At 40.7% G+C, this 16,371-nt stretch overlaps 1 protein-coding gene across 1 annotated transcript; it reads right to left on the bottom strand.

Moving 5' to 3' along the window:
* Positions 1 to 2,639: 2,639 nt before the first annotated feature.
* Positions 2,640 to 9,938, bottom strand: LOC120062733 (alpha-1A adrenergic receptor-like). The gene is made up of 2 exons (XM_039012794.1): positions 9,035 to 9,938; positions 2,640 to 3,151 (listed from the first exon to the last, which is right to left on the bottom strand). The coding sequence occupies exons 1-2, from the start codon at positions 9,936 to 9,938 to the stop codon at positions 2,640 to 2,642; spliced, it is 1,416 nt and encodes a 471-aa protein (XP_038868722.1).
* Between the last annotated feature and the right edge of the window lie 6,433 nt (positions 9,939 to 16,371).

Below are 16,371 nucleotides of genomic sequence, written 5' to 3'. Positions count from 1 at the left end.
AATGAACAGTTCTGTACGGTAACTAAACTAAACAGAAAACCAACTACCCACAAACCCAGGTGGGAAAAAGGCTACCTAAGTATGATTCTCAATCAGAGACAACGATAGACAGCTGCCTCTGATTGAAAACCACACCCGGCCAAACACAAAGAAATAGAAAACATAGAAATAAAGAAACTAGAATGCCCACCCTAGTCACACCCTGGCCTATCCAAAATAGAGAATAAAAACCTCTCTATGGCCAGGGCGTGACAGTCCTATCCTTCCATGCAGAACTGCTTTAACTCAGCAATATTTGTGGGTTTTCAAGCATGAACTGCCACAACATCTCAATTGGGATTAGGTCTGGACTTTGACCTGGCCATTCCAAAACTTCAAATTTGCTGCTTTTTAGCCATTTTCATGATTGTGTGTTTTGGATCAGTCTTGCTGCATGACCCAGCTGCGCTTTAGCTTCAGTTCACAGATGGATGACGTTCTCCTGTAGAATTCTTTGATACAGATTGGGTGGACAACATGTCAGTTCATGCTGCAAGAACTAGGTTGGAGGAAATCATCCAGAAGTTGTCATAATTACTGTGTAAGTCTATGGAAGGGGGTGAGAATCATGAGCCTCCTAGGTTTTGTATTGAAGTCAATGTACTCTGAGGAGGACGGAAACTAGCTGTTCTCCGGCTACACCATGGTGCTACCCAACTGTTGAGTACTGTTGAGCACTGTTGAGGCTACTGTAGACCTTCAATGCAAAACAGTGTGTTCTATAAAATTATTTGGTGACGTGAATATATTTAGTATAGTTTAATCTGAAAAGGATCACCTTTTTAATTTCACTATTTTTATGAAATTCACTGAGGATGGTCCTCCCCTTGCTCCTCTGTGGAGCCTCCACTGTGTGGATGCAATTTGCAAATGGTTCCATAAAACTGGAAAGCCTGAGCTACAGTATGAAGGCAAATTTCTCACTGGCTTATGGTGGATTTAGAGGCTTGGGAGCAGTTATGAGGTCAAAACCCATGAAATGATCCCTCAGAATTCCAAAGTAGGAAGTTAATCTTCTGTCTGGCAGTGGAGATTGGAAAGTGGTATCGTGGGAATGTTGGAGTACAAAGCAATACTGTTCATGCGTGTTTATGAAACATGTGTGTCCATGAAATCACAAAAAAAGGATTCTCAAAGTGATGTTTCAACTCCCAAACTGAGAATATCTCATACTATTTTTATTGGAATACGTGACATGGAGGAACAGTATCCTCTTGGGTTCCAGCCTTCTGTGGACAGTATGGTGTGATTCATTTGTGATGGGCATTGTGCCTGCCCTCTGACTCCCCAGGGAGACTGGGAGTGATGTCACAGTATCACACAGTCACACACTATTTTCACAACGGGACAAGAGCTTGGTAAAGGGTAAGACACTGGGAGAAAGATTACAATTTTGAACAATTTGTGAGGTTACCACCAATTACATATGTACAGACTTCACCTATTATGCATTGGTAATATTCTTTGTAAGTATACAACTTGTAAACATTACACAAGGAACATACAATTTGGTCCTTCTTAAGAAATACCTTCACAAACCCCAATATCTTATCAGAAATATCTGGAATAAATAATACATATATTGATATAGCTAAAGTGTAGACCCCAGTAAAATTACTGAGCTCCCCATGGAAAACTTTTTTCTAACATGTATATTTAAAAGGGGAGAGGGATATATTTTGCTCTTGGGGAACTATCACTTTTGGCATTAGATTGGAATAATAATTTGGACTGTTTTCTTTACTATTCAAATCAACTGGATGCTGAAGTGTGAAGAGTGGCAAAGACCACCTGAGAGAATGTGCACTTGTCTTAAAGGCCCAGTAAAGTCAACAACGTGATTTCCTGTGTTTTATATATATTTCCACACTATGAGGTTGGAATAATACTGTGAAATGTGAAAATTATGATGATGCCCTTTTAGTGTAAGAGCTGGATAGAGTTGTGGCCTGTCTGGTGGCATCACCAGGTGGTAAATTAGTTAATAGACCAATAAGAAAGAGAGTTCCAATAACAGCTAATTGTCCATTTTCCCCTTCCCACTCAGACCACTACCAGACAGCCTTAGCAAAATTCTTGCTTGAGAAATTGCTCTTCGCCAAGAAGCTATTTTAGTTTCTCACTAGTGTAAGATGCTATGATTAAGAACATCTGCTAAATGACTAAAATGTAAATGTAATGTTACTTTTTGATCATTTTAATTTAAAACAATCACAGCAAGGTACTTAATTGTTACCCAGAAATGAGTTGATATGTAGATAATAACTGCTGCATTGGACCTTTAAAGAGTGTCAATATCTCAAGGTAAAACCTTGGTTTAGTGTGTAAAAACAAACAGTCATTAATTTAAACACTGCCATTGTGTATCTGCAGTCAGTGTATTCCAAATATTTGAGAATTTCATCGACCATCTCCACCAGCTATTATTAATGTTCCATCATTGTAAACTCCACTAGGCTTAGAAATGTATTCACTATTCACTTTAGTTTCCTTTAATAGCACTGGACCTTGAGGGTAGACCATGCTTTGTTTAAGAGAAGATGAGATACAGTATTCATACCAGAGACATTCAAAATAATTTACTCCATCATTATCTCTGGTTATACGGCCTCTCCCTTTTCACATAAAGACAGCTGGTGGATCTTAATGGTGGGCAGGGCCCTGTGTGGAGAGGGCTGGGGATGGCTGGGCTCCTGGTTGAGGCTCCCGTCTCTGATGCAGCAGCAGGTCTTCAGCAGACTCCTACTGCACAGTTGGGCCACCTTAGCCTGTCCTGTCTCTATCTTCCACTCTCTGTCATCCCTAGAGGAGGGTGTGCGGGACAGTGCTATGGAGGAGGAGGGGCTAAGACGGGAGGGGTCACCTCTGCCATCTACTCTCAGAGTGAGAGAATGACCCTGGACCTGGGCTTGACTGAGGCCTGGACCTAGGTGATGAGTGGCTCTGGGCTGGGCTCTCAGACAACGCACTCCCAGAATACTCTGGAAGGCCTTCTTAAACTCCTGGTTGGAACAGGGGTAGATGATAGGGTTGATGCAGCTGTTGAAGTAGCCCAGCCAGAAGGTGATCTTGAAAACGGTGTCCGAAGGTCTGTATGCCGGGAATATGGAACCTATAATAGGCCACACACACACACAGAGAGAGAGAGAGAGAGAGAGAGAGAGAGAGAGAGAGAGAGAGAGAGAGAGAGAGAGAGAGAGAGAGAGAGAGAGAGAGAGAGAGAGAGAGAGAGAGAGAGAGAGAGAGAGAGAGAGAGAGAGAGAGAGAGAGAGAGAATTAGACACGGACACACATGCCACACATACAAAGGGAAGAAAACTGATTAACATCAAGGTACTGACGTCAAGGTATCAGTTGTATTAAAATTGCCTTCATAAATCCTACTGCTTCTGATTACAGGGGCTCATGGGAGAAAGTGTGAGCTGCACACTTAATAGTGAAGTAGATTAAATGGTTTAACATGCACATTACATGAAGGACTTTTTACAGCCAATGCTCGACACATTAAAATAATTAAATGGCTAATGTCTTGGATGGACTTGAATTTGAGCATCTATCTTCAAAGGTAGGCTGGGCGAGCTGTCTTGTGAAATTCTTTAATGGAGAAACTGTTAGGAGAACTTTTAGTGATGTGGAGATGGATAGAGAGGGGGAGAGAAAGAAAGAGACCGAGGGAAAGAAAGGAGGTGAAGTTTGAGTAGATATGATTCCGTGTCAAGTACATCTCAGATGACTACTGTGCAACAAGCAACAGCTATTCTACTACTCTTCTTACTACTGAATTCATACATCCTGGAAACTTGATTGCCGTTACTCAGGAAGCCTAATTTTTCTATGAAAAGTTGACACAATAAAGACATTGATGCAAAACATGTTTTTTTAAAGAAAGCTAAACAAATCATTTGGTGTCATTCTCTCCCTCTACTTCACCAAACAGAGGGTATACAGTGATGTATAGCGACGGAAAACAAGATAGAGTGAGTAATAAATAATGGATGACCAATAAATGTGCTCACTTCCCAAGTGAGACGTTGCCATACATCCAGGAAGACAAAGAAGCACACTACTGCTCTAATACTGTAGCTCACTACCAACACCCCCAAATATAATTCATAATGTCAATAATGATTTAATATAACAATACCAAAGATGCATGGTAGGCACAAGTGCAACTACCGACTAACGACCGCAGCACCAGCAGACAAAATACCACTACCTTGTGAACATGTGAGTAAACAGTTGCTTAGCTCTTGGCCATGCCTTTTTAAATAGCTACTGGAACAAACCAGTCTCAAAATAAACACACTGCCAAGACAGTGATAGCCCTCTTACCCCTTTTGACCCACTCAAATCCACACAAGGGTAAGTTTCCCTCTTGAAGAAGAAATAAAGCCTGTCCCAATAAACCAAAGCAAACAATAATAACCATCCCCAGCCGAACACAATCAATCTTAACTTGAAAACCGTTCTGTGGTTTAACAGGATAATAATACATAACATTGTGACATGTTGTCCAGACATGGTAAGGGAGTAGAATCACCACCCTAGCTCTTGCTCACCCTAGCTCTTGCTATATTTCTGAGCATGAGAGTGTATAATAAATCGGAACCCTGAGGGGTTAGGAAGGAGTTGACTTGATCTTAAATTTGATTTGATTTGTATTTTCTTCCCACATTCATCCTATACTGAAATGATTAAACTAACAAGCAGACTTTATCTTTCCTTCCTGCTGTGATCACATTGATGAGAATGCCTCTATGTGCAGGAGAAACAGATGCCGAGAGAGAGAGAGAGATGGAGAGTGAGAGAGAGAGAGAGAGAGAGAGAGAGAGAGATAAAGAGAGAGATAAAGAGAGAGATAAAGAGAGAGAGATAAAGAGAGAGATAAAGAGAGAGAGATAAAGAGAGAGAGAGAGAGAGAATGGTTGTCTGAAAAGTGTGTGTGAAATATGACCAAAAGAAAGTTTCCGACAGCATGTGCTCAGCACTCCTAACTTTATGCAGCTCACTCCACCCATCCCCCGATGTTGCCAGAGAGACTAGGGGATCATAAACTGGCTCCCCAAACTCCGAGTGACCTCTGCTACCAGGCCACCTATAGGTTGCTAGGGAGGTTGCTAGGGGGCAGGACAGCAAACAGTCCTTTTGCCTGCTCAGGTCAGAGCCTCATCAGTCTTTCTCCAAGTGGAATGCGTGGACAGACGTGAGTGATGTTGTTATTGAAACTTGTGTGCATTTACTGTTGGTTGTTACTAATGCCAGTCATTAATAGTAGTTGATGCTACTACGTGTTAAACAGTCATTGTCATGTTATGTTTATTATGTATAGTATATTCATTCATATTTCTCTTTGTACAGAACCACATACATTGCATATGTCCTCTGGAAATGAATAGTTTCATTCACAGAAATGTTGGTAAATTTGCTTGTATTGTTTAAAGACATTATGAATGAGATGAATGTGTTTTTTTTCACTATCTACTCATGGCATGGGGGTTGTTCAATGACAGATACGTATTTGTTTAAAATCTGTCATGTCATGGTTTAATTTCAGAGAGACAAATAATCGTGTTTTTTTCTTCTAAATGCTATATATTCACCTCACTCTCAGAGAAATAAGTAGTACTACTAGGTTTTACACAGTCACATGGAACAAATAACTACATCTTTAGTAAAGAAATGTACAAATTATATTTTTGCGACATCAATATCAAAAAATATTTGAAATATAATTAAAGACAGTAATATGAGATCTGTGTGTAAAACATTTACATTTGACATTTTAGTCATTTAGCAGATGCTCTTATCCAGAGAGATATAGCGTTCAACTCTTCAAATACAGTTTCTTATGTGTAACTCTCTGTGAGGTTGCCTGATTCACAGACCAGCCAAACTGGAAAGCCGCTCTCTTTCAACCACAGCAGCTCTTTGATCACACTGAGAAATGACTGGGACAGAGGCTGACTGAAAGTGACCACCCACCCATGCTGAGAGTATCTCTGTTGTCTGAAGAATCCTATGATGACCCAGTACCAGACCCGGTCAGACCCAGTCACAGCTTTTACCTTTGTTGCCTGCACTGCATCACTGAGACACCTGGCCCAAATTGCAGTAACTCCTCAGTGGCCTTCCGAAAAACCATTCAATTAACACCAAAAAGTATTAATTTCACAAGCACTTATGGCTGGATAACAAAAATCGACAATGGTGTCTTGGAAATGAATGAATGGAAATGGATGTTCCAAACGTACTCGATCTTTCTCTGTAGCTCTCTATCTCTATCACTTTCTAATGCGTGTGTGCGTGTGTGCGTGTGTGCGTGTGTGCGTGCGTGTGTGCGTGTGTGCGTGTGTGTGTGTGTGTGTGTGTGTGTGTGTGTGTGTGCGTGTGTGCGTGCGTGCGTGCGTGCGTGCGTGCGTGCGTGCGTGCGTGCGTGCGTGCGTGCGTGCGTGCAGTTGAAGTCTCTAATATTGGATCATTTCTTGAGACTGGTATTTTGGCTTGCCTGAAAATCCTCTCAATATTTTCTACACAATAGTGTTAAGTAAAAACGATAATGTCATCAAATGAAATGATGAGGATAATGGGCCTAATCTGAAACGTTCATCAATCAGTTTTCTTTTAAAAGAATACTGACTTTATTCAAAGATTGTGATAACATCAGTAAACGTTTATGGCAATTATACTTGTTATTGGGCATTGTGTCCTCTGAAATAAAAGCTACTGAAATTACTTTTTACTTCATTATTTCCACATGAAATACCACATTATTGGTAAGTGTATGTACAGTTGGGGTTGGACGTTTACATACACCTTAGCCAAATATATTTAAACTCAGATTTTCACAATTCCTGACATTTAATCCTAGTAACAATTCCCTGTCTTAGGTCAGTTAGGATCACCACTTTATTTTAAGAATGTGAAATGTCAGAATAATATTAGAGAGAATGATTGATTTCAGCTTTTATTTCTTTCATCACATTCCCAGTGGGTCAGAAGTTTACATACACTCAATTAGTATTTGGTAGCATTTCCTTTAAATTGTTTAACCTGGGTCAAATGTTTCGGGTAGCCTTCCACAAGCTTCCCACAATAAATTGGGTGAATTTTGGCCCATTCCTCCTGACAGAGCTGGTGTAACTGAGTCAGGTTTGTAGGCCTCCTTGCTCGCACACGCTTTTTCAGTTCTGCCCACAAATTTTCTATGGGATTGAGGTCAGGGCTTTGTGATGGCCTCTCCAATACCTTGAATTTGTTGTCCTTAAGCCATTTTGCCACAACTTTGGAAGTATGCTTGGGGTCATTGTCCATTTGGAAGATCCATTTGCGACCAAGCTTTAACTTCCTGACTGATGTCTTGAGATGTTGCTTCAATATATCCACATAATTTTCCTACCTCATGATGCCATCTATTTTGTGAAGTGCTCCAGTCCCTCCTGCAGCAAAGCACCCCCACAACATGATGCTGCCACCCCTCGTGCTTCACGGTTGGGATGGTGTTCTTCGGCTTGCAAGCCGCCCCCTTTTTCCTCCAAACATAATGGTCATTATGGTCAAATAGTTCTATTTTTGTTTCATCAGACCAGAGGACATTTCTCCAAAAAGTACGATCTTTGTCCCCATGTGCAGTTGCAAACCGTAGTCTGACCTTTTTAATGGCGGTTTTGAAGCAGTGGCTTCTTCCTTGCTGAGCAGCCTTTCAGGTTATGTCGATATAGGACTCGTTTTACTGTGGATATAGATAATTTTGTAACTGTTTCCTCCAGCATCTTCACAAGGTCCTTTGCTGTTGTTCTGGGATTGATTTGCACTTTTCACACCAAAGTACGTTCATCTCTGGGAGACAGAACGCGTCTCTTTCTTGAGCGGTATGACGGCTGCATGATCCCATGGTGTTTATACTTGCGTACTATTTTTGTACAGATGAACGTGGTACCTTCACGCATTTGGAAATTGCTACCAAGGATGAATCAGACTTTTGGAGGTCTACAATTTTTTTTCTGAGATCTTGGCTGATTTCTTTTGATTTTCCCATGATGTCAAGCAAAGAGGCACTGAGTTTGAAGGTAGGCCTTGAAATACATCCACAGGTAGACCTCAAATTGACTCAAATGATGTAGCGTCTAGAAGCTTCTGAAGCCATGACATCATTTTCTGGAATTTTACAAGCTTTTTAAAGGCACAGTCAACTTAGTGTATGTAAACTTCTGACCCACTGGAATTGTGATACAGTGAATTATAAGTGAAATAATCTGTCTGTAAACAATTGTTGGAAAAATGACTTGTGTCATGCACAAATTAGATGTCCTCACTGACTTGCCAAAACTATAGTTCGTTAACAAGTAATTTGTGGAGTGGTTGAAAAAAGAGTTTTAATGACTCCAACCTAAGTGTATGTAAACTTCTGACTTTAACTGCATATACTACTAAAAAAATGTCTGGTAGTTAAGTTAGACAAAAGCAGTATGACAAGTAAAATAACATCAGGGTGAGGAGAAGATTGACATTTTGCATGGTTCAAACAAATACTTTGATTAGTGTACTCTTTTTAATGATACATTTGAGTTACTTCAGATGGTTTCTATTTGTAAACAAGTTTTAATTCGTACTTTCATCAATGAAAGTAAATCTTTGCAGATGCAGCCCATTATTGATTAATGCGACAATAGACTACATTTTACATCATCCACATCCAGCAACCTCACATAACCTAAAATAACTGATTTATTACACACATAAATAAACTTGTTCTATTTCTATGGTTGATACCGAATGACATAAGAAAGGCTTGCATGAGACTGTTGTGAACATCTATTTTGGGAGTCATCCCACACTCCCTCCTACAGCCATCTCTGCAATGCAATTTAATTATAAACCCTCATAAATTATTTTGCCAAGTGTAGACACAAAAGGTGGTGGCATTAACAGCATGACACAGCAGCTGTGGAGCACGGTCTACAAGGTAAGGAGCCTGGGTACAATGGGTAACACTCACCTATGGGCAGAACCAGGAAGAAAGGCAGCCAGCAGAGCACGAAGCAGCCAACCACAATGCCCAGGGTCTTGGCGGCCTTCTTTTCTCGGGAGAACTTGAGGAGGCGAAGGGCGAAGTGTGTGTGGCTGCGCAGGGCCTCGTCCTCGGACACAGCCATGTTGCCGCGGTGGATCCTCAGTGTGATGCTCTCTGAGTCTGACTTGTCTGTTTTGTGCCCCTCCCTCAGGCCCCGGCTCTCCTGGCGGGCCACCACATACACCCTGCAGTACATAGACAGTATGATGGCCAGCGGGAGGTAGAAGGAGCCCACAGCAGAGAAGATGGCATAGGCAGGCTCCTCTGTGATCTTACAGATAGACTCATCCTCAGGCGCCGGCTCCTTCCAGCCAAACAGAGGGCCGATGGAGATTGTGATAGACAGAGCCCATAGGCCCACCAGGGCTAGCAGTGCCCTGCGCTCTGTCACGATGGCTGGGTAGCGCAGCGGGTAGCTGACCCCGATGTAGCGGTCCACTGAGATCACACACAGGCTCATGATGGAGGCTGTGCAGCACAGCACGTCCACTGCTGCCCACACGTTGCAGAATGGCCGTCCGAACACCCAGTACCCTAAGATCTCAAAGGTGGCAGAGAAGGGCAGCACGATGGAGCTCAGCAGGAGGTCTGCCACCGCTAAGTTGACAATGAAGTAGTGTGTGACTGTGCGTAGGTGTCGATGACAGACCACCGACAAGATAACCAGGATGTTCCCAAAAACCCCAAATATGATGAAGGTCCCAAGTATCAGTCCCAGCGCCACAGCCTTGATCACATTGAGCTCTGGGACAAATGCCTGGCTGCAGTTGGAGCAGTTCTGTGTCGGAGGCTCTGGGGTCATGTTCATGTTGTCTGCTATAGGAACCATCTGTTCTCTATACAGTATTGATACACTGTGCTGCCCTGTACTGTAACAGTAGACTGATAAACAGACTGCAGACAGTTATGTTTGCTGAGAGAAGACAAGGACATCAGAGCACTTTCCTGAGAAATAAAAATAATGAAAATAAGGATCACATTAAGACTGTCATGTCAAATTATAATTTGACTGATGATGTCTCAATCTAATGAGCAATTACGATTAATCAAAAATAGTAAGCTATGTTCTTGTTTTAAACACTGAGCGAGACACACATTGTGTATGCAGAGGAATGCTATTTAACATAGAAATCATAATCCATTTTGAGATTGTGCTTGATGTTATTAAGCCACAAGTTATAATACAGTTGGAGACCACAAAAGATCTTTGATGGAGTGTGGAGTCGACTCTGACAGTCTGACCTGTCAGAGTCGTATTTGGTTACTGAGGATCATGATCATAGGCATAGCTCTGAGGTCGATCTCTCTGATCTTCCCAATATCTACTTCCAAGTGTCCAAGGGCAAGTCTGTGTCATATCAAAAATGTAGAATAGTGGGAAGAGGACAGTGAAGCATATACAATCTGCAATCTGAGTAGTTTGGTTTTAGTTTGGCTCAATCCAACTGGAAGAGAATACTGAAAGATATTCTCACTGAGCTTGAGCTCCAGACCAGACCGCTTGCCAGAGTAGGAGTTCGGAGGTAGGAGGGTTATTACAGGTGAAGAGACAGGCCAGTCCCAGGGCAAGTCTGGCCAAGCCTCCTGAAAGTGGGAACAGCCTCAGCTTGGATGTGGATGAGTTGAATAGTCACTGTGCATCTGTGGCATGACTCCCCCTGAAAAAAAGAGATACAGCCACAATGATGCTTTGGTCTGAGTAAGACTAAGTATAAGCTGGTATGACATCCAACCACCACAACAGATCTCATGCAAAATCAAACCTCAGTAAGACAAGTCGCTATATCTTTTAAAACATTTTCAGACAGCCACAATTTGTATTCTGCCGCATGTTTCAATATCATTAGCTGCTTAAAATTACCTATCTGGCTCCTATCCAGTCCCATTGTAGGGGAGATACAATCCCTTTTCTCGTCCTGAATTAATTTCCTTTTTGAAAGAAAAGCAGGTGCAGACTTTGCACCTGCTGTAAATGCTTAACAAATCTGTCCCTTTTTCTCAATGTATCTGTGTAGCCTAAGAATAGAATAGAAGGAAAGCCTCCATATAAAATTGGATTTGATTGCTGACTCTTATGACGTAAAAATGTATTCATCTGTCTTAAGACATGCAGTGTGCTATATCCTTTCATGTATACAGTGCATTCAGAAAGTATTCACACCCCCTGAATTTTTTTCACATTTTGTTGTTGTGTTGGAGCCTGAATTTTAAATATATTAAATTTAGGTTTTGTGTCACCCATCTACACACAATACTTCATAATGTCAAAGTCAAATTATGTTTTTAGAATTGTTAATGAATTAATTCAAAATGAAAAGCTGAAATGTCTTGAGTCAATAATTATTCAAACCTTTTGTTATGGCACACCTAAATAAGCTAAACATTTGCTTAACAAGTCATATAATAAGTTGCATGGACTCACTCTGTGTGCAATAATAATGTTTAACATGATTTTCAAATGACTACCCCCATCTCTGTACCCTACACATACAATTATCTATAAGGTCCCTCAGTCGAACAGTGAATTTCAAGCACAGATTGAACCACAAAAACCAGGGAGGTTTTCCAATGGTTCGCAAAGAAGGGCACCCATTGGTAGATGGGCAATAAAAAGCAGACATTGAATATCCCTTTGAGCATGGTGAAGTTATTAATTACACTTTGGATGATGTATCAATACACCCAGTCACTACAAAGATACAGGTGCCCTTCCTAACTCAGTTGCCAGAGAGGAAAGAAACTGCTCAGAGATTTCACCATGAGGCCAATGGTGATTTTTTTGAAGTTACAGAGTTTAATGGCTGTGATAGGAGTTAACTGAGGATGGATCAACAACATTGTAGTTACTCCACAATACTAACATTAATGACAGAGTGAAAAGAAGGAAGCATGTACAGAATAAAAAATATTCCAAAACATGCATCCTGTTTGCAATAAGGCACTAACGTAATACTGCGGAAAATGTGGCAAAGAAATTAACTTTTTGTCCTGAATACAAAGCGTTATGCTTTGGGCAAATCCAACACAACACATCACTGGTTACCACTATTCATATTTATAAGCATGGTGGTGGCTGCATTATGTTATGGGTATGCTTGTCATCGACAAAGGACTAGGGATTAATAAAAAAAAAGCTTAAAAAAATTAACGGAACAGATCTAAGCACAGGCAAAATCCTAGATGAAAACCTGGTTCAGTCTGATTTCCAACAGGCACTGGAAGACAAATTCATCTTTCCGCAGAGCATTAACTTAAAGCACAAGGCCAAATATACACTGGAGTTGCTTACCAAGACGACATTGAATGTTCCTGAGTGGCCTAGTTACAGTTTAGACTTAAATCGTCTTGAAAATCTACGGCAAGACCTGTCTAGCAATGATCAACAACTAACTTGACAGCACTTGATAAGTTGAAAAAAGAATAATGTGCAAATACTGTACAATCCAGGTGTGCAAAGCTCTTAGAAACTTACCCAGAAAGACTCACGGCTGGCTTTCTCTCCTTCGCCTTCAAAGAGTAAACTTTCATAATAGAGGACATAGCTATGTGTACTCTATTTTTCAAGATCTTCCACATAAAAAACAACTGTCTGACTGATGTTAAATGTATCTAATCAGCTTTGTCACTACTGCTCAATGGCATTTGGTACATAGACGTCATCTATGGAATTTAGATTTGATCGAATGCTTAACAACACATTAGAATACTAAAAGTGGATGGAAACAGCCCTAGTTTGGTTTATATTGGGTTATGATAAGCAGCTTTGACTTAGATGATGACATTAGAAGTTCATCTGAGTGCAGCTCTTAGACTATAAATCCATCAGTGTCAAGGTTTATGCATTCTAACCAATTCTCTTGTACTTTGTATGCACACCATCCTTTACCATACAGAATAGGTGAAAGTGGAATCAATGGGTGGAAAAAACACACACGGGTAGTAATGGGTCTAAATTAAAACATTACTTCGTTCCCTACTGTCCTCCTTCCCTCTCTCCTCCATCATATTATTGGTTCAGTCTGCTTTCCAACAGACACTGGGAGACAAATTCACCCTTCAGCAGGACAATTACCTAAAACACAAGGCCAAATATACACTCGAGTTGCTTACCAAGATGACATTGAATGTTCCTGAGTATCCTAGTTACAGTTTGGATTTAAATTGGCTTGAAAATCTATGGGAAGACTTGAAAATGGCTGTCTAGCAATGATTAACAACCAACTTGACAGAGATTGAATAATATTTTTAAGAATAATGGGCAAATATTGTACAATCCAGGTGTGCAAAGCTCTTAGAGACTTACAGAGAAAGACACAGCTGTAATAGCTGCCAAAGGTGATTCTAACATGTATTGACTCAGGAGGGTGAATACTTATCTAATCAAGATACATTAGTGTTTTATTTTCCATAATTTAAAAAAATATGTTAGACTTTTTCTTCCACTTTGACATTAGAGTATTTTGTGTAGCTCATTGAGAAGAAAATTACAATAAAATCAATTTTAATCCCAAATTGTAACACAATAAAATGTGGAAAAAGTCAAATGGTGTGAATAATTTCTGAAGGCACTGTAATTCATCTTGACTTTGTTGTATGGTGGTGATGCAACAATCTTTCTGGCTGTCTCTCCTTCGCCTTCAAAGAGTAAACTTTCATAATAGAGGACATAGCTACATGTATTTTTCACAATGTCCCACAGAAAACACCCACTGTCTGACTGATGTAAAATTAATCTAATCAGCCTTGTCTCTGCTGCTCAATGGCATTTGGTACATGGACGTCATATATGGAATATACTGTAGATTTGATCGAATGCTTGACAACACATTAGAATACTAAAAGTGGATGGAAATAGCCCTAGTTTGGTTTATATTGGGTTATGATAAGCAGCTTTGACTTAGATGATGACATTAGAAGTTCATCTGAGTGCAGCTCTTCGACTATAAATCCATCAGTGTCAAGGTTTATGTATTCCAACCAATTCTCTTGTACTTTGTATGCACACCATCCATTACCATACAGAATAGGTGAAAGTGGACGGTTAGTGATGGGTCTAAATTGGGTCTAAAATAAAACATTACTTAGTCCCTTACTGTCCTCCTCCCCTCTCTCCTCCGTCATATTATTATTACCGCAGCATGACCTTTCCTCTGTGCCCTACAGAGTCCTGCTCCACACTGGCTGAGCAGCTGCTGAAGCAGCCTGATGAACTCCTGTGTACAGTCAGATGCCACTTACATTCACACCTCCAACTAGTTCCTGCGTGTGGTGTGCTGCTGGAGCGAACACTGGGATGGTGCCATAATATTACTCACGGTGTGGGTTATAACACACAACAGCACTTGGCTTGTGTCCTAGCAGGGCGAGAGTGCTCATTTGCTTTAAGGGCAATATAGGTGCTGAACCAGTATCTCTAGACCTCTCTGATGCCCAGAAAGCTCAGATTCAAACTCCCATTCACCAGCTCTGAAAGCGTTCTAATGTCTAAATACGTTTGTTGATCGCCAAATATGGAGTTTCGCTGAGCAACTATCTTACGTACTTCCAAAAAAGGTCTAAATAAAAATGTACAAGCAACCCAAAAAAATCCTATTCTGCACCTCCAATCACTCATTACTGCCCCTCACAGGTCGGAAGTCCACAACAGCTCAATAAATTGGAGGTGACGAAGAGTCATTTTGCTTGTACATTTTTTATTTCATTTTTATTTAGACCTTTTTTGGAAGCACATACCAGCCGTGACAGGAGTAAATGAAGATAATTGCTCAGCAAAACTCCATGTTAATTTTGGTGATCAACAAACGTATTTTGACATTATAACGTTTGCATAGCTGGTGAATGGGAGTTTGAATCAGAGTTTTCTGGGCGTTAGAAAGGTATCTAATGCACAGATACTTACTTGGGTAGTGTACTAGCAGGATGAGAGAGTGCTCATTTGATTTAAGGGCAATATATGGTGCTAAGACTGTGTCTGATTTTAGCCACTGAAGCGTGTGGGACAAATAAAAAACTGCCCATGGCAAAGTTATGAATAAACAACAATGACAGTTGCATCATTGTCACACATGAAAGCATTACTTCATGAGTTGCCCTCAGCATAGTGCCTTGTAAGCAACATCTGGATGTTAGAAATTAGGTACATACCAGACTCAGGTGCACAGGTAACCTGAAATGCCTCAATAAATTACCGCAAACCCAAACGGCAAAGACATGATACTCAAATCAAGAAAACAAGGATTGTTTGTGTCTAGCAAGCTGCACAGACAGCCAACCCCCTCTAAATGGTGCCTGTTAGGATTTGTTCAAATTAGGGATGGTAAAAGCATTACATTATGCCTGAGACAGTGTGTCCACATAACGGCAGTCATGACTGCCCCTAAAGCAACATCCATTCTGTCCAAGATTACATCACAATTACTGGTACGCTTTAATGAACAGTTATCACATTATTGTAGTAGTATGGTGGTATTCACTGTCTCTGACCATTAGCTCTAGTCAAATCATAATGCCAGAGAAGCCGGTGTTTGGAGTATATATTGGCACGGGTGTTGTTAGGCCGAGACGAAGTCGGAGGCCGGCAAACTGTGCCAATATATCCCCCGAACACCGGCTTCGAGGGCATTATCACTTTTATACAACGAGTTACCAACATATTCAAATAATGATTTTCATATTTTCATTAAAAAACTCATTTTGATTAATTTATTCATACTATTTCATCCTTCCACAAGATATAGTCCTGACACAAATCGAGGGTTGCAACCCAAGCTGGCTGGTCGTTCTTTCTATCGGTTCAGTTGCCAGAGACACGATCCAGTCGTTTTTGTTCTGTATCTATGGACACGACCCAGTCATTCTTTCTAAATGTTCTATTGCCATACTTATCCCTTGCTTGCTAGCTAGCCAACTACGGCTAACTGTGTCACGTCAAACAGCGCAGCCAGAATAAAAACAAAGTAGATGCATTTGCATTTGTTTAAGCTGTTTTCTAGTGGAATTTATTTGGATACATCAATAACGATGAGCTAATGATGCGCGATTTCACCTGGTATAGAAAATGTGCTCCTCGTCAGGACACTATTGTTCATAGGAGATAGACAACAACACAGCAAACACAATTCCTTCAAACTGATGCTGGAAAAACAGCAAACTAGCTGCACTTTGTTTCATTTTCTTTGTATATATCCATAAAAATTATGCTTATTCATGATTTCGACTGGCTGACAAAAGCTGCCTGCCTTTCTGTGTAATCCCGACTCGTG

Source organism: Salvelinus namaycush, chromosome 18, assembly GCF_016432855.1.
Source record: "Salvelinus namaycush isolate Seneca chromosome 18, SaNama_1.0, whole genome shotgun sequence".
Lineage (NCBI taxonomy): Eukaryota > Metazoa > Chordata > Actinopteri > Salmoniformes > Salmonidae > Salvelinus > Salvelinus namaycush.
Note: the sequence above shows the minus strand (reverse complement) of the source record. Positions and strands in the feature narration are given on the sequence as shown.